The 21082-nt window shown below is 34.9% G+C and overlaps 1 protein-coding gene across 2 annotated transcripts in view; it reads left to right on the top strand.

The window, feature by feature from the left end:
* LOC128992368 (uncharacterized) overlaps positions 1–18793 on the top strand; it is a 35143-nt gene extending 16350 nt beyond the window's left edge. For both annotated transcript variants that reach the window (XM_054415916.1, XM_054415917.1), the window contains exons 7-13: positions 7837–7950; positions 8523–8683; positions 9496–9701; positions 10642–10882; positions 11201–11334; positions 14163–14418; positions 17652–18793. In XM_054415916.1, the coding sequence (XP_054271891.1) occupies positions 7837–7950; positions 8523–8683; positions 9496–9701; positions 10642–10882; positions 11201–11334; positions 14163–14418; positions 17652–17756 (1217 nt within the window). In that variant the 3' untranslated portion in view covers positions 17757–18793. The remainder of the gene's footprint in view (positions 1–7836; positions 7951–8522; positions 8684–9495; positions 9702–10641; positions 10883–11200; positions 11335–14162; positions 14419–17651) is intronic.
* The last annotated feature ends 2289 nt before the right edge of the window (positions 18794–21082 follow it).

The following is a 21082-nucleotide window of genomic DNA, read 5'->3' as shown; positions in this document are numbered from 1 at the left end:
AAATGAGAACCATGGATGGAGGTTCAAGAACAACACGCCATTTGAGAGAAACGAGCTGTAATTAACCATTAAAGAATAACACAACAATAATTAACAATAATACATGAATTAAATACTCTCAATTAAACTTTAAAAAATTTTGATACCACTCTGACCTACTAACTTACAAACATTAATTTAAAAAATTCAAATAGGCTAATTTCAGTCAAAGTAAATTTAATCAGTTTTAACCTTTAATAAATGTACAATGAAATATCTAATGACTCTTTTAATAAATTCATTTCATGGTAACTATAGAAAATTTAGGGGCCCCAAAATTGAAATTTAATAGAATATGTAAAAAAATTATAAAATCTAAAAAATCAACAAGTAGCCTAGGCTAAAGAATTTAAAATTTAAAAAGAATAACAATTAATAAATTTCTGTGCACAAATTAACAAATAACGAAATCTCCAAGTCCAGGACGGTGGTTATCAATAATTAATTAGGCCTAAAACTTGCGGTAGTTGCGGTTTTCCTTCATTCTATCCAGGTACAGGACACTGTTGAGCCGTTGAAGATGGACGGAGAGGGGCTGGCCAGAGTTCCCACAGAGGCCTCAAGGTGGTAACTTTCTCCGCCATTCTTCCGGTGTTACAGTTTCACCGCACACATGGGCCCTGAGTAACAAACCCAGAAACAAGGTAGTAACAGTCTAAGTTCAATACCGCAAGGTTCACTGTCACACATTTAATTGTCTTTCACTGACTTCCATAAATCCACAGATTAGGCCTAACATATCATTTTCAAAAGTTTCTAAATTTTTAAAAGGTTTGTCTCTCTATCACAGCTCTCTATCAATATAAAACATTTCAAACAATAACAATATTTTAAACATAACAATTAACAGGTTAAACAGTACAAGAATGGTAACATTAATATTTGCGGTAAAACCGTCAGCAGGCCAGACAGGTATGTGACAGTGGTAAGTTTCACCAATAGAGAGAAAAAATATAAATTGTCTGGTCCAAAGTGGCCAGAAGAACAAGTTAACAATAAACAATTGACATTTAAACACAGAAAAATACTTTAAAATTGACAAAAAACGTTCCATACAAAAATTTTAGGCCTAACGCAACGACTCATGTATTTTTGCTAATTTCTCCAAAAGTTGTGATCCGAATTTGTTCGGAATGGTCTTAAAAGCTGGGGGAAATGTTCCAGCAGCTTCTCCAGACCATCCCAAACCTTAACTCAAAGGCTGAAACCAGTAGGCCTTTTGGTTACCCAGTTCAAACCTGAATGGAGAATTGCCAAACTCTAAATTCCTCATAACTTTCTTAAAACTTGAGCAAAATGACTCAAACTTTCTGGGGAGCTTTAAGAGCAGTTAATTCAACTTAATTTAACTAGTTTGGCAAGGACAAAGCAAAATAAAAGACTTTAACCTTACTTGACTGGGTAACACAAACTGAACATTTTACAAGACAAAACAACACTAAAAATTGTACGGGACACAGAAACAAAAGACTACCAGAGTAGTAGCCTAAGACAATTACATTTACTGAGCAAAAATTGTAAGCCTAGGCCTACCACAAAACAGTCAGAAGGACCCAAAACTGACTTGGCAGTTTCTCTCAAATAGCGGCTTTCCAACAAACATTTCTCAGTCAATTCTAGGCCTAGCATTTCGGGCAAAGCCCTGAATTATACAAAACAACAGAGAACAGGGAAACTAACTATCAAAAGTCTTCCACGACCCCAAGACTAGGTTCCAGACCTAGTGCAACCATGTGCAGCTAACCTAACTTTAGAAAAATGTGAAAAACTCACCCAAAAGGCGCGCGTGGCGCACTTGAACTACTCCATAACCTCGCAGACTAAGCACAAAATAAAAAACTTACACAACCTTGTATAAATCATGTGCCAAAAGGGCGATTTAAAACGATGAAAAATGTCTGCGAGGTTAACTAGTTGATTGTCACGCAACCTCTGAAGTGCTTGGCGGTGGGAGTAATAAGAACAAAACCCACAGCCTTGTTCGGGGGCGTGGAGTGAGAAACACTGAACTAGCCTACTATAAAAAAAACACTTGAACCATTGATCATGAGTCGTGACATTCGCCCGGTGGAAATAGTCACGGCTCAGTTCTATTGTATTTTTATTTTTTCTTACGTTTATGTATATGAAAATTGTACTGATAATAATGTTTATATGTTTTACTTGATTAGCCTATTACCTCTAGATTTATTAAATATAATAGCCTATCTCATCTAGAATTATGATAACAAGCATGGGATTGATTTAGAAATGAAAGTAGTCCCAAGTTCGTACAACTTAATATTAACTAAAACTGACCCAGATTCTTATACTTGTTTAACATTTCATAACAAATTTCACTTAAAACTCACTTCTTATCTTTATCAGTGTTATCTTTTAGTCAGAATTATCTAGAACAGTGTTTCCCAAACTGTGTCCAAATATAAAGAAAGTTAGTCATAACTGGATTTTTTAACAATGACTGTAGAAATAAATTAAACCTGAGAAGGGTGAAGCCCTAAAGAAAATAACCCTTTTTATTGAAATTTGCAGGTGCGCTAATGAGCTTTAAAATGACACCTCATTTTTAAAAATCGGTTAAGTAGAATGGCTAAAAAAGGGTTGTGACGGAGTTATGCAGAGGGTTTCCTCCACTTGTAGAAAAAAAAACAAAAAAAAGAACAATAATACGCAGTTAGGTTTTATGTACCGGTACAAAATAACAAGAGCCTTAACTTTTTTTATTCAATTCAGATATGGTCTCCGGTAAATAGTAAATTTTAGCTTGATAATCGTCTATAGTTTTGATTTTGAAATAGAATGCGTTTTAGAAAAAATATTTTTTTCTCAATTCGATGCTTGCAAGATGAAGGGCCGTAAGTACATATTATGTGTACTTAAGCCCCTTTGTCAAAATGCAAACGATGAGTCATACTACCTTTACAGTTTTTATTTAGGCCCGTATTTCTAAATACAACACTTGCAAATAATGATGTTAAATTAATAGGTATTATTTGTTAGATTGTTTGCAAAACAATCTGGAATGAAAGTGGTTCCGCCGAAAATAAGCTTGGGAACTGCTGTTCTAGAGTGATTATGGAATACATCCATAATGTAGCAATGTTTAGTAGTAGTCTTTAAACGTTATTAGCTAGTTTTAGTATACCATATTCCTTGAGGAGACTGATCACAAATGTTATGCATAGATTTTTGCATTTTGTTATGTGAATGAGCATGTTTTGTGTTTTATTTTCATTTTGTTTGTTTCCCTGCACGTTGTTGCGTTTATGCTGCCGCCTCAGAAGTCCAGTTCATGGTAATGGTAAGTAATTTTATTGTTTTCATAGCTTTATGATTGCATGCATTTTGGTTTACAATTGTTATTGTTGTGCTTTGTGTTTGAGTGCTTAACATGCATGAATGTGTTGTGAGTTATTGTGTCTTAAGTTAATTGATGAAATAGTTCTGAACTTGTAAGTAATTAATTTTGGAGTAAATCTTACATTAATCTCTTACAGTTTGTCCTTAATATGATTGATCTTGTTATGAAGTTATACAAGCAATATTTAGATAAAACTGAGTCTGCCTCACAAAAATAGTTAATAACTTTTGCCTGTATCATTGATACCCGTAGTAAAATTACAATCAACTAACTAGCTCCAAACCTGACCTTTTTGATATATAAATGTCAACTTTTATTTGTATAAGCTTGGTCAGCAACTAACTATAATTACATGTAAGGATTATGGAAATTTGTATAAACCATCTGAACCTACAGTTATTTTATCTTAATTTGGGCAAGTGAGACTTAAAAATAACTAAATATTCTTGATGTTTAAATAAATAGAGTGGTGAACTAAAATGACGTTTACAAAAGGTAAGAAATGACAATGTTTGTTACTTAAACTGATAAACCTTTCAGTATTAAAATAGATGAATCTTTTATACTAGTACTCATGGAGATCAACATTATAGAGGTATAGACTTATCTATTGATGTACCTAACAAAATATATCATACATTTTATAATTCTCAGGTTTGGAAAAATGGCTGATCTTGAAAAGTTGACTACTTGAATCTGTAAAATTTGAATAAATTGTAAACTGTCATTAAATCTTTGCCACAATATCATAACATTTCTGTGCAGTTTTATTTATTTTAAAATAAGAAAAATAATAACTTACGAGGCTTGTTTTTTTAAGTAAGTACCGTTTTTTTTTTTTTTTTTCTCCGTTCCAGCACAGCGATTGGTATTTTCGACATTTGCGCTGTGTATGGGCATCTATTGGTAAGACCTAGCCGGAAATTTGAGAAAAATCGTCCGTGTTTACATCTGGTTTCGAGCATTCAAAATGGTGCCGCCAATTGAGACTGCCGCCGACTGTGAAGTATAAGCTGTAATTAGATTTTAAGTGCGAAAGGTAGAAGCTATTGAAAGCTATTGAATATCATCGATAGATTAGTGAAATGTATGGCGAGAACATTATTAGTGACGGGATGATACGCAAGTAGGTAAGGGAATTTTAAGACGGCCCCACCAACGTTCATGATGAGCAACGCACTGGGTACGGGGACAGTTATGCACTGGGCGGCGTCAATACTGTCCCCGTACCCAGTGCGTTGCTCATCATGAACGTTGGTGGGGCCGTCTTAAAATTTCCTTACCTACTTGCGTGCCATTATAGCACTCATAATGTTCTCGCCATACCCTAATCTGTCGATGATTTTCAATGGCTTTCACACCTTTAGCACTTAAAAATCTAATTACAGCGTGCACTTCACAGACGGCGGCAGTCTCAATTGGCGGCACCATTTTGAATGCTCAAAACCGGATGTAAAAACGGCCAATTTTTCTCAAATTTCCGGCTAGGTCTTACCAATAGATGCCCATACACAGCGCAAATGTCGAAAATGCCTATCGCTGTGCTGGAACGGAGAAATTTAAAAACGGTACTTACTTAAAAAACATGCCTCGTATATGGGTATTTTTTGTTTTGTAGTTGTTAATAATTTAATACATCTGTACAGTCTATTTATAATTTTTGTTTGTTTCTTATTATACTGTACTCTAAAAAATTAAAAGAAGGCATACTGTGCCGGAATAAGTGGCTGCGCTACTCTATCTCTCTCTCTTTTTTAAGCCGATTCTTTGTCTCACTCTCTCTCACTCAGCTGACTTGGCCGCACACTCGTGAAATTTTTTTTTGTCCTAGGACGCTAGGCACAAGCCTGGGATTGTTTTTCACATTACTTCAGGCTAGACCAAGGGGTTGTGGCATTATCACTTAGATAAAATCCATTGGTGACTTGGCGGGGATCGAACCCGGGACCTCAGGGACTGAAGTCCTGCGCTCTAACCACTACGCACACTCGCGATAGTAGCGACTTCGCTAACTAACGTTCACTGCAGGAACTATTCAAAATTCAAATTTTTCCAGACTGAATTGTTTACTAAGGCATTGCGCTTAGGGTTTGTATTCGTTGGTAATAGCGTACAGTGTTGTTATCCAATTTTTTCAGTTTGTAAATAAATAATGTTTCACAGCAATTCTGTGGAAACTCAACAGTTTCTTTTCCAAAGACTAACGCATATTTTTATCTTTATTCACATTAGCGGTGTTTTGCGGTGTTACGGTAGCTGTTCATAAAAGTTCTCAGCTATAAAAATTAATTCTATATAGCCTACTTTTAAATCTGTGTGTGGTGAAATGCAGTAGTAGATATGTTTTTTATCTAACAGTTCTTCACAATCAGTTTTATCAGTACGGTTTATCAGTTTCTCCTCCCATGTAGCTCTGATCACTCTGATTGCTGTGTAGCACATTTTAAATCAGACCAGTATTATTTTTATTCATATTCAAGTACATATTGGTTTCTTTTGCAAAGATAACCTCAGAAAGAGCAATGGCACTAGCACACATAAAACACATTTTGATCACCTCTGAACATAAATGCACAGCAAATGTGTTGCTGAGAATAATTTTGACCATTCACTTACATATGTTGTTTATTTTTAAATTCTTGTATAAAATTGTAAGTAATGAAGAATTATAAATCAAAACCAGTTGAAAATCCTCCAAAAAATTGTTTGTAGGAATGGTTTTGTTAAAGACATGTATCCATAGCTATTCAAACTACCAGTCTTTTCAATATTATGTACATTCCTCTAAACGGCAGAGCTAAAAAATGTTGTTGATTCATCATCTTTATATTTATGGGGTTTTTGTGAACATTATCAATCACAATAATTAGTTAAAGGCAAATCAGAACAAGTAGACGGATTAAATAAATCAATATAAGTCCACAATAATCCACAATATCCACAATAATCCTGTTTAAAAACGTAAACTTCCCATCAACAAAAACAGGCCTCAAACAAGGAAGGACGTCTTTTTCTGGATTCATACATAGCACAGTGTTTTAACTTCTAATTCTTATGTTGTTCTTATGTTGGCTTTATGTAAATAGTAGCACAAATGTTGGATTTAAAAAATGTCTAGTGGATAAAGGTGTATATATACAGTCTCAAATGCAGGCAGTGTTTCAGTAAGATAGTAGAGTTGTAATTTAGAAGGCATAGCCTAGTGGTTGGTTGAGAGGCGTTTTAGTAGGTGAAGCAGCTTTTTAAAATTCAGTGGGGTCTTTGTGTTTAATGAAATCTATAGCTTTCCTTCATTAGTTTCAGTCAGTTTTAAGACTGTAAGTCTTAAGGTCGATTCACACACATCAGTTACGTAACGTCACAGTCCAGTCACTTCAGGCACGTCACAGTTAACAAAAATATTCTTTAATGGATTTTCTATTGCGCTATCTACACTTATCCGTTGCTGTCCCGTCAGTCGCTCTACCGGCATCCGTCAGTTAATTTCAGATTTCTTTCCACCGATACTTTTGGATTGTTCGGACGCCTGACGGAACTGTTTGAGGTTAGAAAATAGTGTTATTGTTATTTAAATGGTTGTGTTTATATTGTGAGTACTGTTTGTAACAATCAACAAGATAGACAATGATAATTTGACAGAATATAGGTTTATAATTTAACATTTTTGACTGTAAATTACTGTAAATATTAGAGAGGGAAGACTGACTGAAACCAACTGACGGACAATTGACTGGGAAAATGCGGATGCAACTGAGACTGAACTGTAACTGGACTGTATCGGAACTGTGACTGAACTGATATGTGTGAATCGACCTTAAGGCTGCGTGCTTACTTTCAGAGCAATGAGTATTTTTAACTACAACATTATACTTCCTGAATTCACAATTCTATATGAATTTAATATTTAAAAGTCACTTATCAGTCAACAACCTGAAGAATTGGTAAGTCGGTAGCTCAGTCGGTAGCGTCGCGGACTTCGGGCCCAAGGCAGTAGTGTCGTGGGTTCGGATTCTGGTCACTGCCACTAACTTTTATCAGTACAGTTCACCTTTGTACTGTACCGGCTCACCCCTTGCTTTGCTGGATACGTTCCATGCACAGATCTGTAGGCCTAGTCTATGTGGACGGGTAAATGCAAGGTTAAAAGAGGCCGCCAACCTATTTAAAAAAATTTAGTCCAAAGTCGTATATTTAGGTAAATTAGGTATAATACATAAACTAGGTATATGTATATTAGGTAGGGGACTCAGACTACTGATAGTAGTCCGTGACGGAAATTGGACTTAACTGTTTCTTGAGAATCAGATCCACTTTTTCGTGTCAGACAAACTGAGCCCTGTGGTTGGTTGGCATGTAGATTCCTAAGTCAATATGTGGACTGTCAAAATCTGAATCTTTGTGTACCACTCTTTAGTTTAATTTCCTTCGTTCTACAGGAAAGACAGAGTTGGAACTGCCAGACACTCGCAAGAGGATGGGAGACAAGGCTTCTTTTGTCAATGTTTATCCGTTCATTTGGAACGACTTTGCTGAAAGCGGATACGTTACAGGTATATTGGGTTTACAAATCATGTATTAATAAGAGCAAAACCATCTAAATCTTGTATGTGACTTAATTACTAGGTGTAAATGGTTCATTTTAAAGTAGTTAGTTCTTTGTTTTATCAAGAGAGGTTAAATTTTGCATCCATAAATAGACTGTATTTCCACAGGCTTGTTTTACTACTAGCTACAAACAAACCTCTAGTGCCTGGTTAAGGATTTTTTTTTTCATAGCAGGATTACCTTTGTGAAAAAAGAGTCTATTACGGCCCAAGAACCTAACATCTAGTACAATAAGTAAACAATTCCAATGTCACTTACAGCATTTTCCACCATAGAAGGTTTGAGCTGATCACTAAACTTAGCGCAAAATGCTGGAATTTGTCAAGTATAGGCTAAATATGGCTAAAGGCTTGCTCAATATGGTTATAGTTACATCTTCAATAGTAAGAACTTGTGTATTTAAAAGATGTTGATAGTTACCACCACCAGTTGTTACAGTTTAATTCATATTTTAAATACTTGTTCAGAAATTTTAAATCAGTTTTGAGTTGTCTCGTAATTTTGAATGTTCTTGCAGCGTACATGGAAGATACACCCTCCAATGGGATCTGGACGTATCGACTGAAAGGTTTTGACTCTCAGCCCACCGATCATTACATGAGGACTTTCTTTGTTGAGGCGGAGGGCGACTACAGGAAACACAAGCCATATTGTATCGGCTCACTGCCCAGACACAAGGTTAGTATCATAGAAATTTGTATGCAGCCTTGTAATTTACCAAGTAGTATAGATGTGTTGAAACTAAAGCTCAAATTTAATTACTACCAAAACTTAGGAAACATCCTCTAATAGTTCTAGAACTACTTATCTTAAACATTTTTTCTATGGAACTACTATTGTTTTTTCATCCAACAATGGGGTTGATAGGGGCTCTTCATAAAAAAAATTCTCCTATTAGCTTACTACCAACCCTTAAATCATAGGTGAGCTATTGAAAAAAAAAAAACATTTTTGAAACCTAGTTTTTTACAGAATTGAGGGTAGTACCATTTTGTTTAGAGTTAAAAGGACCATAACAAATTAAAATCGTTAATCAAAGATTTTGTTATTATGGTCCTTATAACAAAATCACAATTAAAAAATTAAAATCTCCAATGAATAAACAAATCCTGAACATACGATGAGTTAGTACCCACATACCAAATTTCTTTAAAATCGGACTACAGGTGTAGCTCTGCACAACACATGCACACACAAACACAGATGTCACTTTGAAAACCACTTTTTTGGTTCAGGGGACCTGTAACGGATATTACCAACTCAAAACTCAAAAATGTTGATGAAAACAATACTTTCCTCATTATACTAGATTTAGGGGGGAAGTAAAATTTTATGGATAGGGACAACAGAACATTATAAAAATTTAACTATATAGTTAATGTTTGTTTTAGAAAAAGACAAGGTTTTGTAAATCCAAAGAGATGGAAATGTGTCTGAAGTTTGAAAACCCGGTTTACAAGTTATGCAAAGAAAATATTTTCTGTTACCAGATTATGATGGAGTACGCCAAAAACATGTTCGTGGTGTACAAGGACAGGCCCAAGTTTGTGTTTGGGTTCCACGGAGAGATTTCCCACGACAACTACAACCTGGTTGGAGCGGCAGACGAGGACTTGCTGGAGTGGCTGCAGTGGTTCAACAACAACGGACATCTCAACAACACCATGTTGATAGTCATGAGCGACCACGGCCACAGGTGACTGGGTGTATTTGTTCTAAAATATTATAAGAATAGAACGAGATGCTTAGGGCTTAGGTGCAATATTTTCTTAGGAGATATAACATTTCCAGATCATATGCAGGGATTTCTTGAAATAGTTTTATTCTACTGCCGACTTGAAGTATTTTATTATATTTCAATAACTCCTGAACAATGTTGCAAGTGACAAAAGTGAATATTTTCAGAAAATACAATATGTTTTGTCTGCGCCATTGCCAACAAAGCCAGTATTCCACAGCAATTGCTTGTGAGTGGATTCAACCTATGTATTTAAAAAAGGATACGGTATATCCCTTGCAGTAGAGGATGTAATTTGTGTCGTCGTTCTTTAAAAATCTCAATTTCACTAAATATGTTGTTTGGTAGATATTAATGTATTTAAAGTTTAAGACAATTTGAATTATGAGAGCAGTAAAACTTCAACATGCATGGATCGTCTAGGGGAAATTATTCATGATTGATATTTTATATAGTTATATTTTTAATGAAAGGTAGTAGTAACAAAATAATAAGATGAATACTTGCTATTTAAGAGTTTCATTCAATTACTTGAATATTTGCATGCTTTGTTTCTGATCGAAGGCCCGGAGGTTTTTTGCAAACTGAGGTTTTCAACTTGGCAATTTCAAAGTTTTTAATATTTTAAAGGAGGATGTTGAAGAGTTTCATTGCTGTTGTGAAGCTCTTTAAGGACTTTGAAAATCTGTAATAATTGATCATGAATGTACTGCACATGTCATCGAATCCCTGTGGAGCAATACAATTTCCACTGTAACTTGGTTCTATAGCACCTATAGTGCATATGTTTCCACCAGTGGTTTGCCGAGATTTGCAACACACGCAGGCTAGTTAGAATTCCCATGTAGTCATGCTTCCACTGTAACAAGTTTCTATATTATGTGTGTTTTCACAACAGGTTTGCCGAGATTCGTAACACACAACAGGGCAAGTTGGAGGAGCGACTGCCGTTCTTCTCGTTCGTCTTGCCGCCGTGGATGTCTCAGACACACCCTCGAGCGGTGGCGAACCTGCGAACCAATAAACACAGGCTGACCACGCCTTTTGACATCCACGCAACGTTGGCCAGCCTTCTACACTTCCCTCAGACCTCGACGCAGGGCGATCTCTCTCACCGCTCTCTCAGTCTGTTCCAAGAGGTACTTGATATTACTTTCATAGTTACCGAAGTGGCCACTCGTACTTGAGTTGGTGCTTGTCTTATCAACAAAGCTTCTCCAATATGTTATGTCCACAGCATCATCCTCATCAAGCATTAACTTCTGAAATATAACGATATAAGTAATTACCCAAATTAAATAGATAATTTTTAAGCTTAAATCATAGTATTAAATCATAATGTATTTTCAAATTGTTTGTACAGTATTTCCATTTATTTTACAAGCTGCAGTTTTAGAGTAAAAACACTATAGCAATCAAGGTTTTAGTATTCCCTAACCCTTGATCTGTTTCTTCAGGTTCCGCAAGAAAGGACGTGTGCAGACGCGTTCATAGAGCCACACTGGTGTGCCTGTCTGGAGTGGGAGAAAGTAGATCCTCAGAGTCACCTGGTTCACAGGGCTGCCACTACGTTTGTTGACTTTATCAACCAGTGAGTACCAACTAGGGGTGTGCGAATAGTGATTTTCAACCTCGAGCCGAGCCGAGCCGAGCTTTTTAAAAAATGTTCGAGCTCGAGCTTTTTCGAGCCGAGCTTTTCCTAGCGTAGGCCTAACCTTATCTTAATTATTAAACTTTTTTTTCTTAAAAAAGTGCATAATAATAATAATGTTCAGTCAATTTTTAAATAAACACAATGTTATTTTAATATGTTTAAAAACATTGAGAATTGTCAAGACATCAAATAGTAGATAATCACGATAAGAACTGAACTGAACTAAATGAAGATGCAATAAATAAAAGGATATCGATTGAAGGCCTGAAGAGATATGCAGTGCAGACTGAGACAATCAGATTGTCTTTCATGACAGAACAGCAACGCGACCTTGAATGACGACAAAACAACTAGCAAGTCGATTACATACATATGTATATTGTAACTACTATGAATATTTAATTCTATTTTGTATAAATAAATACAAAATAAATTTAAAAACACGTGATTATTCTTGTTGTTTTCCATGCACAAAATATTTTTGTTTAATGTAAAAATGGATTGTATGTTTAACAATAATTGCAGTCCATTATTGTTAAGCAGTATGGTCCCAAATTATTGTTTTTGATTTTAAAACATCACAGTTCATTTGACAAAATTATAGTTGAAGCAGCCCAATGGCTTGTGCAATAGTTTGTTTACAAGCTTTCTCCAGACCACGGGGGAGGGGTGGGTCTGATAAGCCGTCTATTGTTCACCCGCAAGAAGGTCCGACCCTCATTAGTGCCGCTCGGCTGCACTCAGTGGGGAACCCAATACAACAAATCAATCTTTTAAATGAATACAAATATTTGGTAATAATTGTTTTATTAATATTCACCTTGAAATTTCAATAAATTTGGTGTAAAATTTGACAAAATTCGGCCATTTTGACCGATTATTAATACAGTACCAAATACCAATAAAGTAGTACTTAATTGGTAGGTAAAAATTAACCGATTTTCGTCAAGTTTTACCCCATGCTATGTCACAAAAGCTGATAACGGCATGGGTGATTAGTAACCATGACAACATGTTGAATGCGTGATGAAGGGAAACCCAAGAAATAGAAGAACAAAGAGAAAGAATGACGTTGTTATCTTTACAGTACTGTAAATAAACTATTACAGCGCCCCTAGTATCAGGAGCGAGACAAGCACGAGTTGACTTTCATTTGACCATGGTAGTTCTTTTTTGCTTTATGCCTGTTCATTCCAGACGAATCTAATCGTAAAGCAAAACAGCCGATAACGACTAAACTAGTTATCAGTATTGCATCATACGGCTTCTTTGCCGTTTGCTGTTAGGTCGTTGGAAACGTATTGCTGTAATTTTGTCCTGGGAAACTAATGGTAGCTATGGAGATTTAGTTTTCTGTCCAAAACGTCAAAATATATTGTATATCCGAAAAAGTCGGATAAATAACGGATAGTGTCGGATATCGAATTTGGGCCCGGTTTTGATACGGATATCCGAACCGAATCCGACCCGATTTTTCGGATATCATATATTAAAAAATATATAATTGACATATAGAGGAAATAGACCAAAGCACTAGAATTAATAGAATAACACACAAAGTAAACAAGAAATGAAATGCAGAACACGATGATTTAACACTGTCACTCAATTTTGTCATCTAGAAGGGTCGGCGAACTAATCAATAAATAGCCAAAACCAGTTTCCTCCCCTTCACACAGTCTCACCGCCCCCTCCCCCCCCCCATCCGGGTGGCCCAACACTTTGTCCTTGAAACACCCTTGCGTCTGAAACAATAAACCCTTACACCCTCGTTGCTGTTTTGACAACAGGTTTATCAATGCGATCACTATTTTTACCAACCTTACTGCTTACTAGCCTACTAGTCCTGATAGAGCCACACCGGCGCCTGTCTGGAATTTACTTTTGCTGGAGTACTTTCTATTGGTTTAGCACACTGGATACTACATAGTCTGTCAGCTCCTCATACCTGCATATCTAATGTATCTCTATGCTACCCCTCATGTCTTGGTTATGGTACATATCCTGTGTCTGAGAGGAGTATCGCTTAATCCACACATTAGAGTCCCGCCATTCTGAACCTCACTGTTTTGAAATCCGCCTATTCCAAATCAAAGTTGAGAAATTATTATTTCTATTATTACGAAGCCAACATAAAATCGAGAACTTCTTCGGCAGTCACGGCAAATACAAGAACATCTTCTGCGGTCGTATTGACATTATCATGGCAGACGCTTTCTGTGATCTCTAAAAACAAAAGCTTGGTATGGTCACATCAAAATAGTAGCTATGTAAAAATCTTTAGAGGTTGAAATTGTGAACATCGTCCTCAATTGTGATGATCAAATACTACAGAAATAAGCATATTCCGAAGAGGGTTCTGTCCCAGTCAGATTGGAATAGCGGAACTCAAATGTATTTTATAGTTACAGTTCTGGTGGTTTTACTTTACGGTTATTTTTATGTTATGAGGTGATGGTTTCAAAATGGTATCAGTAAGGTGTTTTAACAAAAGACAAAGTCTGAAATATGTTTGGCAATAAAAACATTTTATTAGTTTAATGGCTTTAAACATGTCCACTGTGGTTCTATTGTTTTCCTTGTTCTCTGATGTTTTTGCCCATCCAACCTCCAACCTTGTTCCAGCTAGTTTATGTTGGTTACTCTAAACTCTATTGTATTATTAAACATAATAATTGTAGTTTCATGCTCTGTGCCATTAGTGTATGCCAGTATGCCTATTTGGTATAGATTTCTGGAGGAATAACAAATGTGTATTTGTGCAGATACAACGCGAAACACTCTACTCTGTGTTCACTGCTGAACCTGGAGGCGGTCCTCTGGTCGGCACGGCTGGTGCCATCTAGAGCTTTGCGCCGGTTTAAAGACGCAGCAGATCTGGATGGTTTTGTGCCCAACTTCTCCAGCAACACTCCGGTCACCATGGAAACCTATCAGATCAAACTGATCACACAACCCGGCAACGCGATATTCGAAGCTTCCATCTCACATCACCTTAAAGAAGATACATTTTCATTAAGGGTGAGTTGTTTGTGATTATCAAAATACATTCTTGGTCAGGTACATGTTATTGTATTTTATGTTAAACTAGAGGATAAAGAGATAGCTAGCTTAGCTTAGAAACAGTCTAGGTACGCCATAGCACACACTTACTTACTGCGGTGGCTCCACAAATCTCAGTAAATTCTTCGCCCTTCACCTCGTACACCAGCCTCCTCCACCCTACTGTGACTTCTGCCAAGTTGACGTTTGTACCCATCGTCCTGACGTCATTCAATTCTTGGTCAGTCCATCACAATTTCAGCCTTCCCAATGGACATTTACCTCAAGTTGTGGCTCTCCAAACTTCATACAGTCTTGTTCCTTTCTCTCTTCTTAACACATGCACTATCCAACTTAGCCTTCATGCTTCAACCAATGCAACAATATCTGGGTCAGTGTAATTCATTTTGCAATTTGTCCAAAACTCTTCGTCTACAATTAATTTACAAACTCCCACAAAGGTCGAAGTGTTGTGCGTTTTCTGTGTATTCTATGTTTTATATGGTTACCTGGGCTTTTTTAAGGTAAGCTAGCTGCTATAACTTTGTTCTAAAAAACCTGGCCTATAGCCTTAAACCGTAACTGACAATCGTTTGATTTGTTCTAGAACAAAGAATTAAATTCCTTAGACAAAGCTGGTTCTGATCAAGTAAATACACAAATAATTTTACTTGAACAAGGTGGGGAACATAAAATTTATTTTCCAGAATCACTGTAGCGTTCCTGTTTGTTAAGTATTTTATAGTTTATTTTTCTTCTAGTCTGCCTCCAACACATGTTTTTGGGTTTTTCAATATTTACATGTGATTATTGTTGTTTTTTAAAATAATATTCTAAATGTTCAAGAAATACATCTAAATTTTGTACTCAATCATTTTTACTTTCATTTTTTGGTGATTTTCTCTACAGTATTTAAGTATCTTAAATAGTTATAAGGATTTTCTCTCTCTTCAATACTAATAATTCATTTATTTAACCCTTTCGTTGCTAGAATATTTTTTTGTATTTTCCAAGAATTGCTAGAGTTATTTACTTATTTCGTCCGAAAAGTGCTAGGCTTGCCACGGGGGCAAAGTCTAGTGTGCGAGGAAAAAATCGGTAAAAATAAAATGTTTCATCTGAAAAGTGCTAAGGAACAATATATCGGGCCTCGATCATATGAGGAATCGAAAGAAACCAGTCGCTGTTTCAAAATTACAACCGAGTCAACCGATATGCTCATTTAAACTCACATGATTGAAAGTCGTGTCGGCATGATATATCGTTGCTTAGCGCTTTTGGATGAAACGTGAACAACACTCACGATATATCGTTCCATAGCAATTTTCTGGAAAAAGACGCACAATGATATATCGTTGCATAGCACTGAAAGGGTTAGCCTCAAGACAAGTAATCAAGATTAGAAAGAATTAATTCAAGGTAAAACTCTATTCCTATTCCATTACTCAAGCTTAAAGCTAAATTCTCTTCTCTCTAAATTTTCTAATTATTTCACTGTTGGTTGATGAAAATTAAAGAGTGGCCGTGGTTTAACAATAACAATGGGATGTTTGTATTGGGGGCTTGAACTTTATTTTGATCGATCGTACAAAAAAACCTTCATCTTGATGCAATAAATGCACACTTCCTGCTGAAATAAATTCGCCATTCCTAAGTAGTGTAGAAACACACCATCTTTGATTCCCAGCAACTGTACGTAAAGGCTGTATCTATATACCGGGTGTCCAAAACCACCCGTACACCCCTTTCAAAACGGTGAAAACCTTTTCTTACAAAAAAAAATAATACAGAACTAGCTAAATTGGGCACGGTCTACCAAATGGTGATAATTTCAAATCCAAAATCACACCGGAAGTGGTTTTTTCAGACCGGAAGTTGACTTTTTTAAATGTAAACTACCAATTTTAGTTACAGAATCGGATTCTACGTTGAAAAATACATAACTTTTGTCTAAAACATTTTTTGAAAAAACTTGTTTTCTACCTTTAATCCCCCATTAAAGTCAATAATTTTTGGTCATTCATGTGTCAAAGTTACTCGAAACAATAATAGAGAAAAACAAATAACAAAGATTACATAAAGACATATGATGAATAGAATCAGCTGTTCATTTTAAAAACCTTAGCAATTGAGTAACAGCTGGTCTACACATTGCTAAGTTTAATTTTTTTTTTAATTTTTTTTTACATTTGACCCCTTTAATGTAAAAACAAATGATTTATTTTTAAACTAAGCAATGTGAAGACCAGCTGTTACTCAATTGCTAAGGTGTTTACAATGAACAGCTGATTCTATTTATCACATGTCTTTATGCAATCTTTGTTATTTGTTTTTCTCTATTATTGTTTCGAGTAACTTTGACAGATGAATGACCAAAAATTAATTGACTTTAATTGGGCATTAGAGGTAGAAAAGAAGTTTTTTCAAAAAATGTTTTAGACAAAAGTTATGTATTTTTCAACGTAGAATCCGATTCTGTAACTAAAATTGGTAGTTTACATTTAAAAAAGTCAACTTCCGGTCTGAAAAAGCCACTTCCGGTGTGATTTTGGTTTTGAAATTATCACCATTTGGTATAACGTGCCCAATTTAGCTAGTTCTGTATTATTTTTTGTTTGTAAGAAATGGTTTCCATCGTTTTGAAAGGGGTGTACGGGTGGTTTTGGACACCCGGTATATAAAATCCAATGTATGTTTGTATGTTTGTTTGTTTGTTTGTCCTTTATGGACTCCGAAACCGCTCAACAGATTGTAATGAAACTTTCAGCCATTGTTAAGCATTATTCAAGGATGGTTTGTGTGAAGTTTGGTGCAGATCCGTCAAAAGGGCTCCGCCCCAGTGGCTCTGGAGTTTCCCATGTTATCCTTATGAGTACTCATATTTAAATGGAATTAAAGAATCTTAACAGCTGGTTCAACTAAACAATTTGATTCTGTGATGTTCAATAGCATTAAAAAGTTAATAAGCTTACCAACAGGGTGCAGCACTATTATTTTTTTTTTTTTTTATTTGTGACAACAGCTAATTTGCAACCAAAAGGTGAGTGACCGTAGCGAACGAACTTCAACACCAGGACGTGATTGAGCCATGCGAACGAACTCATCTTGAAAATGAACGAGCATTTGACATAAAACCACATTAGGACATGACGACGTCTGTCGGGCCAGCTAGTAGATAAAATTTATGTACAACTGACAATTTTTTGTTACAGATAGAAGACGTAAGTCGTATAAATATGTATGGCTCTGCTGCTGCTTGCATAGAGAACACTCAAGAACAATTACGTAAGTTTTGTCACTGTAAAACCAAAACTTAGACTGAACGAGGTACTTTCAACGCACATGGTGGGTGATAACTAATTGAAGTACAGTCGATGATAAGGACATCATTGGGTGATAATTTGTGATATCTAGACTGTTGAAAGGGTTTGTAATTTGTATTCTTCAAACATAATGTTCTTGTTTTGTTACTGTTTTTGTTGGAGAGGTTTCAGGGTGTTTTTGTTGCTTTTTGTTGTATTAGGCCCAGTTATAATTCTGTAAAACGCTGTTATCCTTAGTTGAATCGTCTTATGAATTTATTATTCTTACTAAATGTGTTTTGTATCGAATTTCATAATATTTTGTTATAGTTAGTCAATATGAACAGTATTTACTCAAATTGATCAATACAGTATCAAATGATGACTGATGTGTATTTTATGTGTGATATTATTGTAATTAGTTGTAAACTAATCAAAATATGAACTAAGCCAATGAGAAATGTTGTTTTATTAACTTAAATTGAGTGCTTAACCCTCCGAGCGTCACTCGTCGAAAAATCGACGCACGACACACTTTGTGTAGTGTCACGCGTCGATTTTTCGACGCACGAACATCTTTTACGGCGAAGGCTCTATGACTGACTGAATCGGATTGAACTGGATCGAGTTAGGTATCGTTATTTTCGTTAGATTCTAAGCTTTCTCCAGAGGTCTGTCTCTAAGCGCTTTATGTTCTCCGAGCCGATCTTAATTGTAGCAGACAGCTGACGTGCGTATTTGTAAACAGCTAGGTTACCCTCGGACCGATACTGATGTGTTTTATTACGTTTATCATTGTTTTAGTGTTAAAAATCAAAAGTAGTGATATACGTGGTGCATTATAAGAAGATTTAAGTGATTTTGAAGGGCTGGTTGATGATCCTGAAGAAGTAGGTAGTGATAATGGTGTAAATTATAAGCCAGATTCCTAGCTATGGTTAGGCTATGCATTCTTAGCTAAACGCTATGTACTGAAATATGTTTTTTGCCCATAACTTATTTATTTGCAAATCTACTTCCTTATATTATCATATATTTGTAATCCTCATAACATTTAGAACAAAGTGGCTATTTTCAAATATTTATAGGCCTATAATTTATACAATTTCATTGAGCACAAACTTTTTTTTTTTTTTGAAAATTTTCCAAAATATTTTTTTTACCTAAAAAATTTTTTTGAAACAAATGTTCCTTATGTTTTGTGCATAATATTGAAGCCCATGATTTTCCAAACAAAATGGTATATAGAACAGTAGAATTAACATTGTTTTAAGCTTCTCAGATCCTTTTAATAAAATCTTGCAAATGCGCCAAAAATAGGCGGACATTAAGGCCTAAACTATGGACACTCGGAGGGTTAACTAATAAAAGTGTAATTATTAAAACAATTGTTAATAACTGTTTATATTTGTGTGATAAATTATATGTATTTATTTAACTGATACAAAGTCTTAATGATCGAAAGCACATTTACGCTAAAATCAAAGACACTGCCATGGATTTTTTTTATCTTCTCCGGGAGTTTGTAATGTGTTGAGCTACAGTCGAGAGTTTACTATAGAGTTTACTGAAATAGTGTTTTGTTTTTACGAGTAAGTTCTAACTTGTTTTTTAACTTGTTTTTTTTTTCGGAAAATATCACTTTCCAAATTACTTAAACAGGGCACAGTACAATGGGCTATTTAAAAATATGAGCCACAGATCAAATATCCATTTATACTATAAGTAATATTATTCAAACATTTCAATATAAATATAATTCTTATTGGTGATAATAATAGTAAGACATTTTTGAAGGTTACTTTGTTAACCATTTCAGATCATTGGTGGTTTTGAATGTTATAATCAGTTTTGATAACAATCAACTTAAAATTTAGGTTCCTTAACTCCCAAAATAAATCCAACAAATAATTTTAAAATTTTAGTTTGTATTCTTGCTCAAATTAAACTCGTTTGAAGTATGAATGTAGGATATATATATTTTACTTTTTTGCTATAATTCTAGTTAAACACAAATAATGATAATTAAGTCAATAATTTATTATATCATGTGCTTGTTAAAATAACATTTATTTCCGTAAACCCATAAATTGTATCTCTACTTAGGTTATGACCAGAAGTAATAAAATACAGGGAAATCATTCTTGTAGTGACCATATAAGAGTGGTTAAATTGGGGTACTACTTTGGGTTGTTAAAAAATATTCTTTAACACAGAAGCTAAGAGGAACTGTGGTGTTTTTGTACTTTTAGCAAAGTTCCCCTATTGGGAAGAGGCTATTACGGAAAGGGGCACAGTAATACCTAGACCCGGGACCGATTTACTTTTTCATTTCGATATCCCCAGAGGTCAAAAACACTATTCCTTAAAATATTGATATGTATATGCGTCCCTTAGCACAATAATTTGAGAAATGTTGGTCCGATTTTGATTAAATTTCGCATGAATGTCTAAGACTGGAAATACTCGAATGAGTTCACCAACAAGCAAGATCAGGTCATGGATAGAGTTCTTATTGAGTTTTGAACTTTTTTAAAAAAAGATGTTTTTTTTTAAACTATTTACTCTTAAAACATGAAAATGCCCAATTTGCATTACAACAATTGTATAGAGCTTATAAAAACAAAGAATTTAGTACATTGAAGCGTGGATAAACAATTAAAGGTTGCGGAGAAAATTTAAAAAAAACCACACGATTAGAATTTTTTTAAATTCTTATGAAGAAAAAGTAGACTGTTGTAATTTTCTTGTTTATTGATATTTTTTGTTTAAATTTGGCAAATTTATTGATTTCATACTATATTATTGGCATTATACCTAAAAAAAATTTTTATTCCCTGTGGCCACAAACCTAAGTACTGTACTCTTTAAACCTAAATGTTGTTGAAAAATAGAATAAACTTGTATTGAAAGTAAATATTTCAGTACAAATCTAAATAGACATGAGGGAATTTGCTTAGTCAGTAGGTTTTCTATGGCAGGAACATTTAGAAATGTGGACTTACATCTTTAACCTTTTAAGCAGAGATTTAAACTATTGGGTTTGTGGCATTGTATAAACTTAAATTTTAAATTACAAAATGTCCAGTTCAATTTTGCGAATATTTCGTAAAGTGTTACAACTTTTACAAAAAGTATCATAATGTATAAAAAATCAAGGAATCCCTGTATTTTAAACTTCTGAAATGTGATTTGGCCTAAGATTGAGATTACTAATTCTGTGTTTGCAACTAAAAAATTAGCTCCAAAGTTCAGTTAACCAAGTAGACATCAACTGAACAAGATATAATCACGTATTTCATCTTCTTAGTATTAAGTTCTAGCTCAAACGTAGTTTTTAT

The sequence above is a fragment of the Macrosteles quadrilineatus genome, unplaced genomic scaffold (assembly GCF_028750875.1).
Source record: "Macrosteles quadrilineatus isolate MER2022 unplaced genomic scaffold, UCM_ALF_1.0 Scaffold_4__1_contigs__length_99947679, whole genome shotgun sequence".
Classification (NCBI taxonomy): Eukaryota; Metazoa; Arthropoda; class Insecta; order Hemiptera; family Cicadellidae; genus Macrosteles; species Macrosteles quadrilineatus.
This window is presented reverse-complemented; position numbering and strand designations above follow the sequence as displayed.